We start from the raw sequence: 24128 nt of genomic DNA on the forward strand, positions 1-24128 counted from the left end.
GTAGCGATACCTATGAGCAGGGGTCCTCAAACTTTTTAAACAGGGGGCCAGTTCACTGTCCCTCAGACCATTGGAGGGCCAGACTATAGTTTAAAAAAAAACTATGAACAAATTCCTATGTGCACTGCGGGCTCAGGACGAGTCGGCTGCTAAGCAGGACAGGCAGCAGCACCCGGCGGGCCGGATAAATGTCCTCGGCGGGCCGCATGTGGCCAACGGGCCGTAGTTTGAGGACGCCTGCCTATGAGTGTGAATTATCAAGAAATGAAGGAGGTGATGGGACTTAAGATGGGGAGACTTAAAGAACTAAAGATGAGTAAGAAACCATTTAGGAACTGAAGTTTAGCAGGAAGTAAGAGAACAAATCTGCCTGGAGTCAGGGTAGATAGACACTGGGGAGTGAGGTTCAGTGAACCAGATTATAGGGGAGATATAAATTTGATTTAATGTGGGCATCGTGCATTCTTGAAAGGAGGGTCCAGATGAAAGCAGTGCTTAGGAAAACTACCCTGAGTGAGCTGCTGGACTGCAAGGCATCTGTCAATTTTAAAATGAGCCCGAGCTCAAATTTCAAGGTCATTTTAAGATTTCCAGAAATAAAATTTCCAGAGATGTTGATTCAAATGTTAGGATTCTCTAGGTTCTGGTAATTTTGCCTTATTATGAAATTTAAAGCATAAAATAAATGCTCTATCAGAAAATGTAAAATGTGAAATAAGGTATGATAAGGAAAGGAGCACTTACTGAACATCTACTCTGTCAGGCACTATAATAACTGTACATTATCCATTGTCTCCAATTCTTATATAATCTCTGCAATATAATGCTGATAATAGTAGCAATGACAGCAATTATTTGGGTTGAGCAATGCAATATTGAGCATTTTTTACCAAAAATTTCATATTGTTCAATCTAATTTATGCCAGTAATTGAAGTACTTTCTATATATACATATCTCATTAATCTCAGCAATCCTACCATGATGTTTTATAGCTAAAACTAAAGGCCAGGTGCACGACATTCTTGCACTGGGTGCGGGGGGGTCCCCTCAGCCTGGCCTGTGCCCTCTCGCAGTCCGGGACCCCTCGGGGGATGTCCGCCAAGGGGTCCTTACGGGTACTGCTCCTGTCACCGCTGCTGCACTCACCAGCCATGAGCCTGGCTTCTGGCTGAGCAGTGCTCTCCCTGTGGGAGCACAATTACCACTAGGGGGCAGCTCCTGTGTTGAGCATTTGCCCCCTGGTGGTCAGTGTGCATCATAGCGACCGGTCATTCCAATGTTCAGTCGATCTGCATATTAGCCATTTATTATATAGGATAAGTGAATATCAACAGGTAACCTGTCCAAAGTTAATTGGAAAACTAAGCACTAAATAAATACTTAATCTATTTTACCGTATTCCTAAACTAATTCTGTTATTATCATACGTGACTCAAAACCTATTTGCACAACAGATGAAGCATTTTGAATATATATACAGAATATATATACTAATATATACTAGAGGCCCAGTGCACAAATTCGTGCACAGGTGGTGTCCCTCAGCATGGCCTGTGGGGATTGGGCCGAAACCAGCAGTCCAATGCCACCTGCTGCTCCTGCTGCCACTGCTGCCTGGGCTGGCGGGCCGCCGGGACGGGTAGGTCAGCTGAGCAGCACTGACCACCAGGGGGCAGCTCCTGCATTGAGCATCTGCCCCCTGGTGGTCAGTGTGCATCACAGCGACCGGTCGGTCATTCAGTCGCTTAGGCTTCCCCTCTCTCTCTCTCTCTCTCTCTCTCTCTCTCTCTCTCTCTATATATATATATATATATATATATACATATATATATATATATATATATACACACACATATAGATAGATAGATAGATAGATATAAATATAGATACAGATATAGATATATATTCACATAAGTGTCTATGTAAATCCACATTCACGCTTTGTGTGTACACATATACATTCTGTAATCCTAATGTTTTCTATATGAATACACATACACAGATATTTTTTCTCTGACAGTATTTCCCTTTTGATATTTACCCTACATTTTACAAGAATTGTACATTCCCTACAAGGTCATCTTATGGATATTTATAGTCCATCAATGAACTAGTCCCTTCTTTGTCATTTGTTCTGGCAGGACACAAAATAATAAAAATTTATGCAAGGATCCGTGAAAGATAAAATGTACAAATGCAGTTAAGCAACAAATTTATTTTTCAACTTTAACTATTACTTAAGTTATTGGTTCCTGAGTTATGATTAGTTATGAAAGTAATAAAATTATTGTTATGGTCTTAGACTATATCTACATAATGCCAGTAGCAATGTCCAAGTCAGTAAACAAGGCAAATGAGTTATTTTGTAAAAAGCCTGAACAAAAGTTACCTAGCTGAATGTCCCTTTCTAACGGCTGTGCTGGAGGTACATGCAGCTGTGGGCTCTGGGGAAGTGCAAAGTGGGTACTGTCTACTGGCGGATAAATGCTGAGATAAAGCAAACCAGATATTTTCTGGCCTGTGCTCTGAGTATATATCTAAACCTGATGTGTTTTAAGTGTGAGCATAACCATATTTTTCATGGAATATAAGATGTGGGTATCAAAGCTTTACATTGTGTTTAAAGAGATAAAAACATTAAATTGTATATTAATGTAAAGGACAAAGCACATGCTCATGTTGCAAGTTTTTATATAACCTGCAAATTTAATTCAGTAGGTATTGATTCTGTGAAATACTCATGGAATTGGTCCAATGAAGTTACATGAGGCAAAGCGTGTTTCATGGAGATGTGGTCATAGCAGATAAAGGTATATAATCATTAGAAATAAATGAACATTTTCTTGTTTATAATGAAATAAAATCAATTTGAGATAAAATAAAAATATTTAAAGGCTGTGAAACCATCTGAATGTTTTTCTCAAGAAATTACCATTATGAAGAGAAGACCCAGAAGTATATAAAGAATTAAGGTTGCAATTCTTCATAAATTATTCCACAGGCATAAAAGCTATGAACTTAATAATCTGGAATAGTCACTGAAAACTGTAATATTCTAGACTAGCTATAGTTTTGAAACAAAGTATAAATGATTGAGTAATATGATTCAAAGCAAAAAGATATTGGATGCTAGTTTTAGAAAGACTCACAGCAGGTTGAATAGATTAAACATTTTCTATTGAAAAGTCTATTAATGTCTCAAAGTCACATGCAATAAAATATGAACAGCTGGTTCTCTCTTATTGGTTTTCATGTAGAAAAAATATTTTCTACTGGGTAATTACTGAGTGATTTATATCTTGTTTCCATTTGTTTAAATTCTAATGTTCCTAAATGCTTATAAGAGGTTATTCTTTGCAAGTAAATGTATTTGAAATAATTTTCTTAAGTGTCACAATTTAATACCTTTTCAATCATTGGTTAAATATATCTTGCAGTCAATTTTCCAGGACAATTTTAAACAGTACCAAATGAAACATAAACTATTAGATAATACGAACCATGATAACTGAGCACAAAAAAGCCACTTGTTGTGAAATCACTGTGGAATTTGATTAGAATCTGATTTGAAGTGCTATAGACTGACTCCAAAGCAGTATTGCCACTGAACTGCCCAATCTGAGGTGAGTTTTGATCTGGTCCATCCCTATTAGAGAGAGACAGAGCAGAGAGGGGAGAAAGATTAAGACTAATTTTTTAGATGAGTTTTCCACAAAGTTTAATAAAGGCATTACATAAGATCTGATACAGAAGATGAAATAACCAATGAGTGCCATATCATATTTGTGTTTATATAAGTGATAACATTTAAAAATGTAAAGTATAAAAATAGACCAGATTTTTACCTAACTGAAATACACTCATATTAGTTGTAATCGATGACACTATCTTTGGTTTCCTGACTACAACCCGAGCTTCCTAAATTCTTGAGGTTTGCCCTCCTTCTATTTTCTTCAAATTAATCTTGAGTAAATTTAGAAGGAATCATAGAACTCACACAGTAGTTCTATTAACCAATTGTCAGCAATTAATTCAGGTAGTTTATTTATAATATATTTTTAAATAAAGATGTTTCAATTAATAGGATAATGATACAAATATATTTTATAACAAATTATTATGAGAGAAATTCAAAAGTTATATTAAATCATTATGATTTGTACATAAGCTTTTAAAAATTTTCACTAGTTTTGTAAATATATAACTTTCTTACCATAAACTTACCCTGATATTAATTCCTTGTTTTTGCATATCAGTTTAATAATAAATTAAAATATTTTTCCATATGTAAAGTTTTTGTTCAGTGTTTACTTACTTTATGGTCAAAATCTAAATCTATTTCTCTTCTTGTCTCATTCTACAAACCACATACTGTCACCCTCAGTCACACCAGATGGCAATTTCTGTTTACAGAGGACTATGATATATTTTCATTCCTACCTTGTTGAATCAATAACTAATAATGGTCCTGGCTTACCATACAGTAATGAAATCATAGACTGGCTCTGTTTGAAGGACAGTGAAATTGATGTAGATTCCATTCCCAGGGGGTACTCGTACAAGCCAAAAACAGTCTTGAAAGTTGGGGTATTCATCTGGATAACCAGGAGAATAAATGGTGCCATTCATAGCAGTTATATTCCCTCCACAAAGAGCTACAGAAAAGACACAAAACAAAATGTTAAGATAAATAACAATGAATTGATTATAAAGAAAGAGGTGCACATTTAATACTTAAGCAGTATGAAATCCATCTGTATTATGTTTTTACTTCAGTTAGGTATATAAAATAAAGTTGGAAACAATAAACAAAATATTGTTAGCTTGTATTTATTTTTCTATATGAAGCATGCTGCCTAGTTATTATTAACTATTACTAGATTAGTAAATTACCTTTTCTTCTGTCTTTCCAAATATTTTATCAATATATATTTACACTGTTCAACTCTTATTTGTCTTATACCGTATATATAGATGGCCTTAAAGAGGTTCAGGAATTTTTATTTAAAAGGTTTTTTAAGAGGAAATGTACCCAAATTCAGTAGCAGTATCTGGGCTATTGTTTTTTATCAGAGTGATTATTAAACATACGCACATACAGCTACACAGAAACACGTATAGGAGGTGCTCTAAATTATAAACTTTATGTTTACTGGCAATGGAGAAGATTAGGGCTTCTACCAATAATAATAAAATCAGTTATTCATTATGGACCCTTAAAGGTTTAACCTGTATACTAACTATAATTATCCAACTGAAAGAGAGACTGTATGTTTCACATGCTATTTGAAGAGGAAGACAAAATAGTGCCCAAACAAAAATGATTAAACATAGATGACGCATACCTTCACACCTTGGAAGTGGATGATTCCAATTGCGACTCACTCCATGAAGGCAAGTGAGAGCTGAATGTCCAATTAGCGTGTATCCAGGGAAACATTCAAATGAAACGGTTTGACCCACAGTAAAATCACTGCCAATTACAAAGCCATTGCGAAATGGGCGTGGATCAGGACAGCTTTGCAACTGATAGGCTGCAAAAGGGGAAAAAGAAAAATGTGTTTCCTTTCTGAATTTTGAAAGACCACAGATGGGTACTATTCGGAACTTGAAATATAGATGCACTGCTCCTTGTATTTGGTTACAAATAGCAATTCAGGTTTATGATAGATGATATTAATCAGAGTATGATATGAATTGCTTTTCATGTCTATACTTTTCCATTAAATGTTAGTATAATTTACAAAAATGCATTCAGTTTCTTCACCCACTTATGTAATCTATCTAAATTGTAAGTTTTAATGAAAATGTAAGCTACTATTACCACCACAGTTTTAATCAAACATATTCTGATTCCTTTACATAGAGTACAATAGCTTCCTGGTTACACTGCACATACATAGAATAAAATAAACACATGTAAGCTTCATTCTGAGCCTTCTGAATTTTATTTTATTTATTTTCTCTTTAAAAAGAATAAGCCACTGTTGAGTTTCTCCAAAGTAGTTATGTAATAATATGAAATACTAGGAAACATTTTCCTCCTAGTATAAATTTTGTACTTTAGTTAACACTATATTTTTGGCACTGCAGTATAACAATGTGTTCATTTACTCATATTCCTTTTGTTCTACATTCTACATGAGATCATCGTTCCTATTTGTTTTGTTTATCATTGTATCCTAAAAGCCTTGTCCATTGCCCATCACATAGTAAGTGCTTAATAAACACTGCTGAATAAATTTTGAGCCTATAAACAGTGTACACTATGCACTTTTCCAAAATTCAGAAAGTGCTTCAAGTCTAATTGCAAGATCATTTAAAAATAACATTGGTTCTGTGAGTCTATATAAATTAACTTATTTCTCAAAAATGGCATCAGCTCAATATCAATGCAGTAAAAGAAGAGATAGTTTTAAAATTCAATATAACTTACAAAAAATATGTACTCATGATTATAATACATTGTGGCTTATGTCAATAATATTACTATTAGATCAATGAGTAATAAATTCTACATTTTTATGCTTTTATTATGTAAATAAATATTTTTCAAGGACATATTGACTAAAAATGCAATTAATAAAGTTCAAATTCCAGTTTTATATCATTCAAATATGAACTTTATTTTGAGAGGGAGAAGAAAATGAGGGCAGGAATAAGAACATGAAGTCAGGTTTGAGTTAAATACCAGAGTGTTGGCATAAGGCTCTGTATACTTGCTATAGAAGGACCACAATATAGTTCTGAGTCTTTTAGCAACAACAAAGAAAATCAGTCGTTGCCCCATTGTTTCTTGAATAATTAAATTCTTTGGGAGCAGTTAATTCTGTATTGTGAGGTGGTAGAAATGACTCCTATTTTATGTAAAGGATGATGTGTAATGTAGTGCTCTTATATTATGTCTGCAAATATACCACAAATTTTAATTATTTAGACCCATGTAGTTGGGTGTTACAATGTCTATTTTAACTATATTTAAATATCCTCTTAGGTATTCAGAAAGTATTTATTGTGCTATTATTGTCCTAGGCACTTGAGATGCATCAAGGAACAATACAGAGATCACTGCTTAGAAATCACAATAAAAAGGTATTATATACTTCTGAAATCCTTTAATAATTAGGACAGAGATGTAATAAAATGTTAAGGTATTTGGATTAAATATCCAAGTCATTGGAATTACATTATTTGTGTAAAATATCATAAATTTAAATATTTGATTTTAAATTTTAGACTTCAGAGCTGGAATAATGTAATAATAATAACAGCTAAAATTCAATGATGTATACCATATATATTTTACATTAATTTTATCATATAAAGTTCAAAGCAACTTATCTGAGAGATACTAACTCCATCATGCAAATATAAAACTTTGTTATCTAGCTTGCCTTGCTTAACTACCTTGCCTTGACATGCTTAATTTCACTGTGCACTAAGACTAACTCAATTCTTTTTTCAGAATCAAGATTTTCTAAGGCCACAGAAAGACATCATTTCCCCTATATAGCTGCCTGAAAACTGCATTAAAAAAAGATCTTTCTAATTGAAGTTTGTTTGGTTTAGGTTCTTTTTATTTCTAAAACAAAATACAGAAAATATTTAGAGTTAGATTGCTAATAACTGATTTGGGCTAAATAAACTTTCACATTTTATTACCCATCTCACCTTGGTATACGATGTGGAACCCTTGTTTGTTTTGTGAATAGTCACTATGAAAGTACAGGCTGGTTTCATGAGTCGTGCTGAACAAGGATGATGGGATTTGAGGACCACTAAGTCGGCCAATAACAGTGCTAGTTTCTGAGGTTCCACTTCTTACTTCCAAATAATCATGTATAGTTTCTGTAGAAAAATTTACAAACTGGAGATGTACACCTAAAGAAGAAAAGCAAGCAATATTACTTTATGTTTCACCAAATTAAATGCACACACTCACTGTAATGCACTTAGATATATTTCCATTTAGGTTGAGAGGCATACGCTCAGGACCTGGACCATGGGCTTGCTGTCTGCCCAGGACTTTTAACTTCAAAGTAACACTAGTGCTCTCAAATGCCCACTATTTGTCACATGAGAAAATGTCTTTTATTTTACTACAATGTCCCATAGCAAGCTAATCAGGAAAGTGGATTTCTTGCTTTTTAATATTATTTAAAATTATATCAGCTAATCATAGAAAGACAAATACCATATGATCTCACTAATGAACAAAATAAACTGATGAACAAAATCAGTCCAGAAACATGAAAGCCTGTAACAGATTGACAGATCTCAGAGGGAATGGGGGCGGGCAGGGGAAGAGATTAGCTAAAGAATATATATGCACATATGCACAGCTCATGGACACAGACAATAGTGCTAGTGAAGGCCTGGGGTGGGGCAGGGCCACAGAGGAGGAGGGCAAAGAGGGAAAAATAGGAGATATCTCTAATACTGTTAATGATAAAAGTAAATTTAATAAATAAATAAATTTGGAAAATTTTTCTTAAAAAAAGTAAAATTATATCAACTAACTTTTAAAGGTAAAAAGCCACTCAATAATTTATATTTTGTAAAATGTCAATTTGAAGGCAAAGTTTATATCTAATAATGGAATCAGATTCCATAATGGTGTTAAAAATTAGTCATTTATCTATAGGGGATAAATTAACTTCTCTAAAATATCATTTTGGGGCATTAATTTATCAATGTGCTCTTTTAGCACTTTGCTTTTCAGAAGATAATGCTAAATTTTATGAAATAATTTCAATAAAATCTAGTGATCAGTGTTAAGTGTTATCAAATTGGAAAACAGTCTTAATATCTTTATAAATAAAACTAAAGTATGAGAAAGTAAAATGTCTCTGGGATGAAATAAATGCAATAAAAGCCTCAATAGGGTATGTTTGGTAATTCAATTAATATTCAATTTCAGTAAATTTGATCCTTTTCTTACAACTACCATTCTCCAATTGTTAATAATAAATGTGACATATTGAATGTTTCTATTTCCTGGGCACTGTTTTAAGAGTTTGTATACACTATTTAATACCAACAATTACTCATGGAAATGAGGAAGCTGAAGACAGAAAAGCTAGACAAATATGGTAAGTTTACACAGCAACTTAAAAAAGCTGAAAAACACTAGCTCTTGAGCTTTTGCTCATAATAATTACATTGGGTTCTCAAGTGAAGTATAGTGTTACTCGAAAAAGAGTCCCATGGAAAAAGAGTTCCATGGACAGTAAAGATAGGAAATACTAAAAACATGCTTTAAAATATTAAACACATTCCTGTACAATCAGATAAACTTCTTAGAATTTGGACATGATATCTTAATATATGTGCATATTTTTTCTAAAAATTTTCCGAGTTCCCTTTTCATAAATTATTTTGTCAATAATTGTTTCATAAGCATAAGAATATGATTCTATAATTGTTGCTCTATATTCAATTTTATTTTTAAAAAATTATAAAGCACTTGTTCAAATATATTAGAACTAACATTTTATTTAACCCAAGCTCAAGTAAAACAGATTATTTAAATGTAATCAACTCAGAAAGTCTCTTATGTTTTCATTTCTAAAATAAAGATGTCTTCTTTTTATTTTTTTAATCCCTTACCTGAGGATATGTTTATTCATTTTTTAGAGATAGGAAAGAAAAGAGATAGAAACATTGATGTGAAAAACAGATATGAGAGAAACATCAATTGGTTGCCTCCTGTATGTGCCCAACCAGGAATCAAACCCACAACCTTTTAAGTATACGGATGATGCTCAAACCAAGATATTTCTTCTTTTTATTAGAAGTGTTGATAAAAATGTTTAATGAACTTGTTTCTTAAAAATCAAGGCAGCATTAGCAGCAGAAATAATGACACTATTGAAAATTTGCTTAATAATTTATTTTAACATAATTTATTTAGCTCCACAAGCAACAAGGGATGAGCCTTCTCAAGTAACTAGTAAAAGACATATAAGAATAACCATACTGGTTCACATCTATTATTCAGACATGTCAGTACTCTCTTTCAATACATGGCCATAGAACTTGACAATTACAAATAGTGTTTACACTTTGTAGCCAGAGTAATACTCATTAGAAAGCCACTAAATCCTTCAGTGGCTTCCTGTTCTCTCAAAACCTCAGTCCAATAATACAGTGTTTAGGCTTATTAAATTTCTTTCGATTTCTCATCTGTATCTTTCAATGTGTCAATCTATTTATCTAGAATTTATTTCCCATTCCTCATAAGACTAATCCTCTTTGCAGGACTGTCTCTTTAAATCCACAGTTCAGGTATCACTTCCTCAGGCTAGACATCTCTACATGTACTGGACCAGGCTGGATGTCTGCACTAAGTACAACCCTATACTCTTTATTATACTTTGTAGAAGGTAAAGGGGGCCGAATATATGGTGATGGTAGATAACTGGACTATGGGGGTGGGTACACAATACAATATACAGGTCATGTTTCATAGCAATGTACAATTGAAACCTATATGAACCTATTAACCAATTCCAACCCAATAAATGTAATAATAATAATAAAAAGAATAGGTAGCTCTCTGTCTTTTCATTGTGACTGTAACTTATTTGGAGATAAGTACAAAGTCCATTCTACTAGGCATTTTATCCCCAGTACTTAGCATAGTACCTATAGAATAATATGTACTCAGTAAAGAATTATTAAAAGTATGAGTATCTGTAAATTCACGTAAAACATTTAAATATGAATTTGTATTCTGAGGCTATAGATGTTTTTGAGTAATCAGGTACTTAAATTCAGTCCTCAATAAGTGAGATAGTACAGAATTTCTTAAATGCTCTAAATCCACTAGGTTTCTGTTTAAGGAAGTATCTACTCATCCTAGTCTTCTGAAATTTAATGAACAATCTGATCCTCAATCTAGCACTTCTATTTATGCATTTAAGATACATGGGATATGAAGAAGCTACAAGAGAATATATTTGTGATATGAGTGAGAAAGAATTTATTAAATGCAATATATCCAAAACACTAGCAATTATATTATTAGAATTAAAAAGGTATTATATTCACAAGGGTATTTAAACCTAACATTTGAAAATTTATATTATTTTTCAAATGTAAAGTTTTATTTATTTACAATTAATATTAAATGAATTGAATAGATTACTAGAGAATAATTTTTCTATGTACTACTTGGTTACAAAGTGGAGAATTACAAAAACAATTATACATAAAAATTAGGTTGAATTTATCATTGCCACACACATCTAACTCAAGCTACATCCATACATATCAAATAGAAAATATGAAGTTATCTACCTACCTATCTACCCACCTATCAAATTAAAAAATACCCATATTCTTTCCATTATCCAAGTATTCCAGTTGAAATGTATTTGGCTTATCAACAATTATCCCAATTGCACTCCTCAATTTATATAACTGTATGTAACCCAAATTAAACTATAATTTGTGAATATATTATGTTAGACATTGATATTTTTTAAGGATACTTCTAATGATATTGAAAACATTTTCACCTGTTTTTAATATACATACCAAAACCTACAGGCAGCTTTACTGTCCACGTGCAATCTAAACTGCTGGGGTAGTTTCCAGGAAACCCAGGGCTGAGAATCACACCACTGAAATCTGACATAGCACCACCGCACTGAGCTGCAAGATAATTGAGGTCCCCAGTAAGCCAGAGTAGTGGAATAGTTGACTACATTAAAAACAGATTGAAATCATTTCAAGTCTTAAGCAAATCTCTGAAGTAAAACTGTATGACATAAATTTGAATATTGCCAACTCTCATTCACCACACACTAGTAATGAAATATAATCAATTGACAATGCATTTTCTAAAATAGCATAAAAAGACAAGGTACTCTCTTTCTCAGCAATAACTGCAAGTAAAAACAATTACAGCACCGCAAGGAGTAGCTCATGTGCCCTGAATGCAATCAGACAAGAAGCACATGTCCTTCTCCACAGCGGGCAGTTTACTTCTCAGCCTTAAGGATTCTAGTAATGTTTTGATTCACTCCAAAGATGACATAATTTAGAATAAAATCAAGCCAACAACATCAGTTCTAAGTACCACACTCAAGAAGGAACTGTTTTCAAAATCTTGCCTCCTTTTCCTTTTTTTGTAAGAAGGCTAAATAAAGAATTTTAAGAAAAATATTGGTTTCTAATGGTAATGTGTGAGGAATTTACATATCACATATGGGATATGGTCTTTATCCTAAAATAATTTAAACAGAGAATAGGGAAGTATAAGGCATAAAATGATGCAGCCAATTTTGACAATGTAGGCATAATTTATCAATGTGCTTGTTTTAGAATCTGTTATACTGATTTACTATTGATAAGCTAAGTAACATTTATAGGGACAGATAATTACCCAAGTTCTAATTTTTGAATCATTAAATAGAACTATTTAACACGCATTGAAAGAGCAATTGCATTTTGGAAGCTAATTCTTCTGAGTATTTTTATCATTTCATCATAAAAGGACTAAAAATCTCATTTGTTAATAATTTCATGTTAAGAAAGTAACTGATAGATAATCAAACTTCAGGATATGCTAGTCTATCAGAAAGGAAAGCTAGGTAGAAAGTCTATCCATGTTCTGTAGGATAGCAATAACAAGTTTGGCTGCTCTCTTTATGTGAACTGAATAAAGTATGTATCAAGCTGATTTTACTAGGGGGATATATATATAACCTTGCAGTCAATCTGCATACAAAGCTTTTTTTTTTTTTTCCAAATGTGATTATCATTGAGAGCTAAAGATATACCTGTATACCTTCCCATTCTTCAGTGGCTTTGTATTGGACTTTTGTGCCCCATTACACTTTTTGTTAAGGACATAACCATAGCATAGTCCTCCAAGATAAAATCATCTTTGATTCTTCCTTCTAATTTGTCTCTATTACCTAAAAATCTCAAGTGACTTTTCTTTCTTCCATCAAATATCTGGCAGATTGTTTTACAGTTCATGACGCTGTAACCTTGTTTCTGGGTAACTAGAGTTTCAAGATACTCTCTGAATCAGCCCCATTGCCTTCAGTTTCTCCTTATAAAGCCATGATGGCAATTCAAATACTTTGTCAATCAAATATCATACAAACTTGTTCAAAAATAAGATGAGTAGAAAAGAAATAAAAATGCATTATAATTCCACTACTCACATACAACTTTATATTTCTTTTTCTCTACAGAAATATATATATGCAGGTGTGTTTATACGTGTACCTATATAATGAAATTAAGACCATATAGTTATCTATTTTTCACTATAATAACAAATATTCTGAATGTCCTTTGTGTTCCAGGTTCAGTGATAAATATTTTAAACAGATTATCTCCTTTAATTCTTACAATAAGCCTGGGCGACAAACATATTATTCCATTTAACAGGTGAGCAAACAGTAGTGCAAAGAATAAAACTCTCACTGGACATACCTAATGCACCCTAGCTGAGATTTGAATATAGATATGTTGGACATCAAAATCTGTTACGTATTCCTTGTAGTTTCATACCAATGTACCCCTATGTAATACAATTTAAATTTTCTAGCCAAGTTTTATTAAAATATCATTTCCATTGAATACTTCTCTCATTACTAATATACAATAGGGAATGCATAGTTAATCAAAATGCAATACTTTACCTAAAAATTAACCATTCATTAAGAGTAATAATTGGTTCCACTAATATAACAAGATGGAAATCATCATATAATGCTGGGTGGTATTTAACATAATACAATTTTCTAAAAGCAATTTGGCAATTTTTTTCAAAGCTTTTAAGCATTATATACAATGACATAATTAGTCTACTTAGGTAAAATCTCAAGTAAACAATTAGAAGTGTGCATGAAGGCTTGTGAAAAGGACTTAAATGTGAAACTAACCTCTAAGAAAAAGAGAAAAACTGCACAAATTAGACTTATGCTATATGCCATGAAGAAACTTTAAAAATCCGATTTTTTAAAATATGTTATGGCATGGGAAATTTTTCTAAGTTACTGTCAAGAAGAGAAACATTATAAAAATATACACATAGTGTAGAATCCCAAAACTTTATATTAATTTGTTCATTAAATAATATTCATTAGATATTTAAGATGAGAACTTTTCTAGGCATTGGCAATATAGTGATGAACAAAAGATCTTCACTCTCTGTTCTGATAATAATATTTATTTTGTTTTTATACTTCATTATGTCCCCTATTTTTTATACTCAATTGGATACACACATAAATACACACCCCACACATAGCACACACATAATTGATACTATCTGTATATATAAATTTTTACAATAGGCATTATGTATGTCTATATATATAAAAGCCGAAGCGACTGTTCGACTGTTAACTATGATGCGCACTGACCACCAGGGGGAAGACACTCAATGCATAGGCATGGAAACATGGAACAGACTAATGACTCTCAGAGGAAAAGGGGAAGGGAGGAGGGCGGGAAGAGATTAACCAAAGATCTTGTATGCATACTAGAGGCCCGGTGCATGGATTCGTGCACCAGTGGGGTCCCTCAGCCTGGCCTGCAGGGATCGGGCTGAAACCGGCAGTCTGACATCCCTCCCCCGAGGGGTCCTGGATTGCAAGAGGGCGCAGGTCAGGTCGAGGGACCCCACTGGTGCACGAATCCGTACACCGGGCCTCTAGCTTTATATATGTAGGTATAAAAATCACATCAATTCTTTTGATTTTGCCCTTCTTGCTATTCAGAAAGGGCTTTCTTCTTTATCCATTTATCTTAATAACACAAACCATCCAAAACTGTATAAATAAAACGGGCTGACTAATTTCTCAGCCAACACCAGTTCAGTCAATACCAGTCTCATATTTATGAAATTGCATCATGTAATCAATGGTATAATTTAATACTAAATTACTCTTATTTTATTTCTCTTATTTCTACCACTCTAAATGGTAAATGGATATGTTAATGATACAGATCCTACCCCACATATTTTTCATACTCTGTAGAACACAGTATACTAATGGTTGCATACAGATAACAGAAATGAGGAACAGAAAAATAATAAAGAAGGAGATAGAAATATTTGGAAGCAGCATTAAGTAAGGGCAAACGTTTATGCCCCTATTTTCAAAGCCCCTAATGCTCTTTTGACATACATCCCATATCTCCATTGCCTGTCACCACTGAAGACATCCCCTGGAGGGTCATGTTCCCTTTGGGAGTCTCCAGATTCCTTATCTACACTGGCTCAGTAATAAGCAATAGGGTATTTCCTATTTTCCTGATCCCTGGGTACTCCTATCAAGTTATACTGAAAAAAAAAACTCTCCGGGGGAATCAAAAAGCCTAATGTCTTTTCTCAATTTTCTAAAGTTTAAAGTCATTCATTGATATTGAATTGGGGTAAAAAAAAAAAAAAAAAAAAGAACTGTAAAAATTTAAAATAAAAAAAATGAAACATTTATCTCAAAGTATTTTTTCCATAAAACTTGACAAAAGGCAAACTATATGTTTGAACAATACCATATAAAGAATGTAACTTTAAAATTTCATGAACCTTATAACTATTTTATATTTCTTTAACTTACCCAAACAAATTGGGATAGGGTAATTCCATCTTCTTACAGGTCCAGGCATACATGTTATGTGAGAATGACCCTGTGTAAATAGGACAATGCAGTTCAGTACAGCTTTTTATTTTTTATTTTATTTTATTTTTTAATTGATTTCAGAGAGGACGGGAGAGGGAGAGAGAGATAGAAACATCAATGATGAAAGAGAATCATTGATCGGCTGCCTTCTGCACACCCCACATGGGGGATCAAGCTAGCAACCCAAGCATATGCCCTGGCCAGGAATCGAACTGTGACCTTCTGGTTCATAGGTTGATGTTCAACCATTGAGCCACTGAGCCACTGAGGCCGTGTTCCGTATAGCTTATAAAAGTTAGATTGAACATAGTATAGTGAAAGACTATTATGAAAACAAGCTTAAATACATATTGTCACTTTTATAGATTTTAACTTTTACTGTAAATCTTAGTATATTATTTGGAATAAGAAAGGTAATTATATATACTTTTGATAATTTTTTTAAAAAAAGGTCCAGATAGAAAAATTAAGACTCCATATTACATTAGAATTGTATTTTATATTTTTTATCAAAACATTCTACTACAATGATTACATAAGTGAAATGGCCATATATAGTGGTTTATAATAAATTGCTGTACTATTCAAGATGAGATTAAATAATGATAAAATTCTTTCATAAAAATATTAAAACAGGTGTTGAGGTATATTAAATTTTAAATTGATATATAACATCCAGATAGACCTGATTGCACTTCTGAGACTAATCACTTGTGACACAACCATAAAGACTATAAATTATTAATTTTTAATTTAGCTTCCTCTAAGAAATTTATTTACTTAATATGTGAAATAGTTTGTGCTTCTTTTCTTTTAATTTCTTAATAAGTCTATTCTTTAGGGAGATTTTTATGAGACCATAATTTTGAGACCCTTCAAAAAACATGTAACAGAGGATCAATATAAATACAAAAAAAATATCTGAATATACATTGCCAATCCACTTCTTTAGGAAAATATATTTGTGGTTGATTTTCACTAATTTGGGGAATTTATTGTCATGAAAATGTCATTTAATGATTTAAGTAGAACTTCATTTTTATTTTCACATTCTAAAATCCAGGAGTTCAGTTGTGACATCCTATGTGAATAGAGAAAAGTGAATAATTAATTTTAATTCAAAATTCATTTTTCATTAGTTGCAATTAAAACAAATTTATTTCATTTCAGCAAATTTCTCTCACACATATGTTTTATTGAAAAATTGAATGCCATTTGACTTCAGGCTAATAAAGCCCAAGATCAATATAGCTTTAAAACTTGAAGATAATAATAATTGGTTTGTTAAAATATCCTGAAAGAGTAATGAAAATAAAAACTATGCTTTTAAAATAAACTTACCTGCAAAGAATAGCCTTGATCACACTGAAATGATACCACATCACCAACCATGTATCGGTCTCCAATTTTAATTCCATTGCTGGGAGTTTGTGGTTCAGGACAGGAATCCAAACCAATTGCTAAGAATATTTAATGATAATAAAGTAAGTAACTTTCAAATAATGACTGCTTAAATCATGCATATTAAATTATTAAAATTGAATATCTGGGTCATTAAAACTACATTTTACATTGTGGCAATAAGAATATTACGTGAACAAGATTTAACTGCATATGTGAAGAGCAATGACTTTGGAACGCCCCATAACTTTTGAATTTTTATGCCACTAAACATTAAGTAGCTCTGTGATTATACTTAAATTCTTTTTTTAACTCCCAGCCTAAATCTCTCCTACTGTAAAACAAAAATAAAAATTCATAAAAACCCCAAAATAAAAAATAATAATAATTTACTGTGAAAATAAAATGAAATTGTAGTTGCAAAATGTTTTCAGTAAAATGACTAAAAGTCATTTACTATTTCATTCATATCAGCTGGTTCCTTCTTCCTTCATAAAGAATGGAATTTTTAATTCATGAGATATATTTTAATATATTATATGTAAAAATTTTAAAATATAATTACAAGTAAGACTTGTTCTCCAAATATAATCAGAAAGAAGAAAAATAAGTATCTTATCGAGACCTGAAAAGTATTGTGCAATGTATGAAATCAGTTATTTCTGATAGGAAGATAATGATATAATTCAAAACACTTCCATTATTTTTACATTGATAATTTGCTTTTCAACATAAAGGAATAAAAGCATACAAAATACAAAAGATTTTCTTAAACAATTCATTTAAAGACTTAAAGAAAATCATTGTTTGATTTTCTTTTGGCCAAAACATTGTTTTAAACATTGAATGTATTACATATTATTAAGATACTAGAGGTCTGGTGCACAAAAATCGTGCACTGGGGGGTCCCTCAGCCTGGCCTGCGCCCTCTCACAGTCCCGGAGCCCTCGGGGGATGTCTGACTGATAGCTCAGGCCTGCTCCCCGCCAGGAGTCGGACATCCTTAGCTTTGCCGTGGATGCGGGAGAGGCTCCTGCCAAGGCTGCTGCACTTGCCAGCCTTGAGCTCTGCTCAGGGCTTCTGGCTGAGCAGTGCTCCCCCTGTGGGAGCGCACTGACTACCAGGAGGCAGCTCCTGCACTGAGTGTCTGCCCCCTGGTGGTCAGTGCATGTTCTAGCGACCGGTTGTTCCTCCATTCAGTTGATTTGCATATTAGCCTTTTATTGTATAGGATTTTTATCTTTAATAAAGCAAATGTTTATTATCTACTTTTAATTTACAGTTTTAAGCAGTCACCACTCCGAAATTATCCTCTATAATAAAAGCCCAATATGCAAATCAACCAAATAGCGGAACAACCGGTGGAACAACTGGTTGCTATGATGTGCACTGACCACCTGGGGGCAGATGCTCAAAGCAGGAGCTGACCCCAGCCCGCAGGCCCCAGGCCAGCCAAGGCAGGTGCCAGCGGGAGTCCCCCAATAACCCTGCTGGTCACCTCACAGATCAGCCCTGATAGCTAGCCAGGCCTAGGGACCCTACCCACGCAGCAGAATTTCTTGCACTGGGCCTCTAGTATACACACACACACACACACACACACACACACACACACACACATATGTATTCATTTCATAAAAAATACATAAAACCTAATTCCTAAATTATGACAATATCTCATATATTACTTCACTCCTTGACCATGTTGTTTCCTTCTGAAACAAAAATGATACAGGCCCGACCAGTGTGGCTTGGTAGTTAAGCATAGACCTATGAACCAGGTCACGGTTCGATTCCTGGTCAGGGCATATGCCTGGGTTGCAGGCTCAATCCCTAGTAGGGGGTATACAGGAGGCAGCCAATCAATGATTATCTCTCATTATTGATTATCTCTCTCTCCCTCTCCCTTCCTCTCTGAAACAGTAAACATATATATATTCTGAAAAGTGATACAAATTCTTATAAACTATGTAATAACAATTTTGAAAGTTAAAATTCTCCTAAGTATATAATCACAGAGAAAAATGACAAAAAGAAAATATGTCAACTATTAGCAGTGGTTATTTTGATTATGAGATTTTTACTGATTTGTATGTTCTTCCTTATACTTTCTTGCATTTCCACAATTTTTATAATGAACATAAATTATTTTTGTAAGTAATAAAATCACTTGTCTATTGGATAAATTAGTACTAGCAGAGATTTAGGGAGTACAAAACAAATTCCCTTCTATTTTTCTAGAAATAATTGAGTTGAACCAGCTAATCTGTTGAATAAGATTATTTCAGGGAAATAAGGTGATGAGGTAAACAGATAAGCAGGAGAAGTCATATGTTAATGGCCTCTCATTTCTTTGCACCCATTTTTTATGTGTACTAAGAAAATAAAACAGAAACATTTGAAAGTCATGTAGTTCATATTTTATAGACACTTTTTTACTTATACAAATAAACCTCTGAGTATTAAATAATTTTAAAATGTCTTAAGAGTTAGTGTTTACTTCTTTATAAATGATAATCAATAGGTTATTAGTGAAAATCAACAAAAAATAATTTTTGTAAAAATGTTGGAAAGTATTTTCCCATGCTTATCCAAGGGAATCAAAAAAGTCATTTTCAGCTTCATGAGTATAGATTTTATAAAATTATGCCCTTTGCAATCAAACATACTCTTTGACTGATTTTTTAAATGAGATTTGGATCAATTAATCTGCAATTGTAGTCCCGAACAGACAGAAACAAATCCAGGAACAAATAAATCCATATCAAAAATTGCAGTTATATCTGCTGTTGAATCACCATGGGCAATTACCCCGACTGAAGTATTGAAACCGCAGTTCATATTTCTAACATTTATTTGTTACTAAATATTCTTTCCAATTCTGTTTACAAGGCAATCAATCTAGAGTTTAAAATGTTGTTAATCATATCATTTATATCAGATAATTCTGATTACATAATTCCATATATATTTCACAATGATTTTAAGGAGTCTTTAATGCATGAAGAGAGGAAGACAGGAATAAGAAAGCTTAATTACTGCTAAGATTCCCAGTAACATTGTTTGTAAAAATAAAAACTCCTTCACAAATTTTACATGACAACCCATGTAGAAATTTACTGAAAATGAAGACCAAAAAGAGTGTATTTGCATTCATGTGAGAAAGGAATCAGAATTGAATTGTGTCTTTGCACAAGTGGTTGTGTTCAATGAAAGTAAAGAGCTCGTTATTTTAAATATATTGCATGTCTTCAACTTAAAAATTGTCCCTAAATAATGGATACGAAAGAAAAAATTATTATTTCTATGTTTTTACTACATTTGAGGGAATTTTAATGTACTAGAATTAGCATTTGGTATCCCACATTTATCATCATAAGACAACAGTTTGAAACTCAGATAGAAAAGTCAGTGATAAAGTGTGAATTCAGTAAGAGCTAGTCTAATTTGAGAATTAAGAAAACTGCAATAGTAAGCATGCAGACTTATTTCTGGTAAAAGTACCTTGGAATTACTCAGTCTACTAAACAAATACATATTTTGTAACATGTAACTTGACTGTGGATACTTTTTTTAGAAGGAACAATTCTGACAATAATCTCAACAGGGAGCAGTGATTTAGGAACCTGTGCAGGCTTTGCTCATACTTACCTTGATCCTCAACACTTTCTTACTGTACCTCTGCCTACCTTCTCTGACATCTAACTTAGCATTACTATGAATAACTAGTTGGGTATTCAGTAATAGATACTACTTACAAAATTCTAGCCTACAAAATAATGCTAAATTAAATGATAAAATGTTCCATGGAATCTGACATGCAGGTTCCATTCATTCATTAAATAAGCAATTACTGAGCATCTATTGTATACTCTGCATCATATTAGATGCTGGGAGTGTTAAGATAGATTAGCAACTTAACCATGCTCTAAAGGAACCTTTTTGGAACCACAGAGGGGGTTAGTTTAAAACATGATTACAGGGTAGCAGGATAATCACAATAAATAAAGGTTGTCCTTTATTTAAATAATAATTTCATAGGAAATAACCTGGTGAGCACTAAAAAATGATATATTTCACCAATTTATGACAATAAGGGAGAAGGTACATGTGATGTACTTGCAGACAAAATGGTGTGGAGTTTTGAGTGATTTTTCCTTCTTTTATTGACAAGAGAAGTGTTTTCCCCACAAACACAAGTAGAATTTGGGGAAAGGTGACAAGAAATAAAGCTGATAATGGGAGGAAGGATATATACTGTAAATAGTCATAGAACCTTAACTAACATAGGAAGCTGTATTTTCCTTCTGTTTAGTAATGGAGGGCAAATTCAGAGTTATTAAGAACACAACCTCTAAGTGCATTTTGGTGAAGCCGAGGGTCCTTATGACTTTTATTATATTTAGTTTTAAATTCTAGTTCTAGAAAAAAATCTCTCTCTCTCTCTCCCTCCCTCCCTTCCTCCTTCCCTCTCTCCCTACCTCCCTCCCTCACAGACCTAGTTTTTTCTGCTTCTTTCTCTCTCTCCTCCCTTCCTCTAACTCTAAAAGTCCATAAAATATATTTAAGGGAAAAAAAAAAGGTTTTGGTAGCTTATCTCAGCACCATGTAGTATAGAAAATAATAATAATAATATCTCCAATATTTTTCCTCTGCAATTCTTGTTTCTAGTGCTAGCCTCAGCCAGCATGGGTGGATAAAGTCCTTCTGTTCTGTAACACTGTCTCTACTATGTTTCCAGAATCCAGAAACTTAGACTAAAACCATCTCTAACTTAATAGCATAAAGAGATGAAAAGTCAATGAGATGATCATGAAATATATTTTGGTTAACAGAAAAGAGGAAACAAACTATGATACAACTATAATGTCCTCATAGGGTTAATGAATGAAATGCATTTATAAAGCTCAAATGTACTTATTTGTATGTAAATTTTGAGTTAGTGACAAGTGAAATTAGACATGACAAATATTAATAATTTAATTTGGACAGGAGGTGTTTCTATAATTAGTATTTTATGTGATGATTTGTATAAACTAGTTAGAACAAAATAATTAGTTTAAGAAAATATAATTAATTTTAAAATCACTATTTTTCTCAGATAATTATCTAATTAGCCCAAGGGAGGAAACCATTTTTAGTGATTATGAATGTAAACTCATTAAGACCTAATGCATTATCACTTAAGCATATTGCTTAAGGATGGGGAGCAGTAAAGTAACTATTGCACTTAACTGAATCTTTCATTATTTATAATCCAGAGTTAAATGGTACATTTCTGGATGCTTATTATTTTATGACTAGTTTTGTGCTTTGGGGTATTCAGACCCTACAACTACTGCATGGAATAAAAAGATGTTTTCTTGACTACCTGAAATTTCCCAGGATTTACAACAAACTTACTAGTGGCAGATATCAGGAGTGCTCTCAGGTGTGGGAGGAGAGAAAAATGTATTCATTATGGTAATGTAACCACATAGAAACTGTTTCTTTAACATGACCTTTTCTCCTTTCTGTCCATGCAGTCCACTCTCTCCTTAATCAGCAAGCCCTTAGGACATTGGATTCTGGTTAGCATCAAACTGTCTTTAAAACAAAGCCTCAGGTCTGTTGATTACAGTTGTGTTTCAGTCCCAGGCCAAGGAAAACAGAATGACCCTAGGAACCACACCCTCCTGAACCAGACAGAAGGATGCCATGGCTGAGTCAGGACCCGACACAAAGAGCCTACCCTGGCCCCAACCAATCAGCAGAACCCACAAACCTAACTCATTCCCAGGAAGCCCTGGGAGCCACGTCTTGGAGCAAAAGCTCACCTATGACTCTGGGCATGGCACTATTTCCTTAAAAATAAATGTTTCCTTTCTTGGCTGTAAACTCCTGTTTGCGTTTGATTGGGTTTTAATGCTCCCAGGCAAATGGACCCCTGTAGTCTGGTAAGGTTAACATGTGCCTTTGACTTCCTCAGAGACGATGCCCTGAGATCTTTGAGCACCCCTGAATTTACAAACACCATTAGTGCACGTAGTTTCCCCTTTTAAAACATGTACGTTTTATAATTTCAAGACCAAAAAACAACCCCTGTTAATTGATTTATAGATATCCCACTTATTTATTTATGCATTCATTGGTTGATTCTTGTATGTGCCCTGACCTGAGGTTGATCCTGTAACCTTTGTGTATTGTGATGATGCTCTAACTAACTTTGCTACCCAGCCAGGCCTAGTCATCTTCAAGATGATTATAATCCACAATTATCTGAGAAGTGCTGACTTAAATAAACAATACTTACAGTGTTTACACTGTAATTTTGCAATTATTTGTTTGCATGTTCATATTCACAATTAAGTCTGAAGGTTTTCAGGACTAGATCTTACGCAAGTTTGTAGTACTGACACCTAGCAAATATAGTTAGCAGTTAGTAGGTATTCAATGAATCTTTAATGGATAAACAACTGGGTTTGTTCTTATATTTGGGAAGCAATATTGAAATGTAAAATTAAGGGAGGAAATGAAGCGTTGCCTTTCTTTACTGGGTAACAATGGAAATATTAATGAGACCAAGGCATGTGAAGAATAGGCTGTCCAGAAGGAACATCAGATTTGTATGGTAATAATAATAATAGTAATGATAACAATGGTTATAGTAGTAGTCAGCCATTCCCAAGTTAAAGTGCTATCACCTCAAATTCAAAAAGAAAAAGAACACTATAGACATATTTGTCAGCATTTACTTTTTAAGTAAATAAAAAGCAAGTCATATCTCTATAGTATCCATGCCATCAGATAATCTAGTTGTTTCCTCTCCTCCCCTCCCCAAAAACCTCATGAGTGAGTAGAAATATCAGATGGGGAAAATACTCGCTGGAAGGATGGAAGGAATTTAAGCCAAATTTCCCTTTTCCAAGAGAGAATAACACGTCATGTTTCCTGAAATCTTTACCATTTAAAATACTCCTTTAGGAGTATAGAAAGAGCTTACCTTCTTGTTTTTTTTAAAAAAATTAAGAAATCTGTCCTTTTTATAGCAAACCTTAATGTCTTATGCATCTGTTGCTGGTATTCATAGTGTA

At 33.2% G+C, this 24128-nt stretch overlaps 1 protein-coding gene across 2 annotated transcripts in view; it reads right to left on the reverse strand.

Annotated features, from left to right (window-relative positions):
• Positions 1-24128, reverse strand: part of CSMD3 (CUB and Sushi multiple domains 3) — a 931825-nt gene that overhangs the window by 97895 nt on the left and 809802 nt on the right. For both annotated transcript variants that reach the window (XM_080646869.1, XM_080646870.1), the window contains 7 exons: positions 16996-17114; positions 15592-15661; positions 11543-11659; positions 7673-7882; positions 5347-5535; positions 4479-4656; positions 3502-3647 (listed from right to left, as the gene is read on the reverse strand). In XM_080646869.1, the coding sequence (XP_080502995.1) occupies positions 3502-3647; positions 4479-4656; positions 5347-5535; positions 7673-7882; positions 11543-11659; positions 15592-15661; positions 16996-17114 (1029 nt within the window). The remainder of the gene's footprint in view (positions 1-3501; positions 3648-4478; positions 4657-5346; positions 5536-7672; positions 7883-11542; positions 11660-15591; positions 15662-16995; positions 17115-24128) is intronic.

This window comes from Plecotus auritus (assembly GCF_963455305.1).
Source record: "Plecotus auritus genome assembly, chromosome: 11".
Classification (NCBI taxonomy): Eukaryota; Metazoa; Chordata; class Mammalia; order Chiroptera; family Vespertilionidae; genus Plecotus; species Plecotus auritus.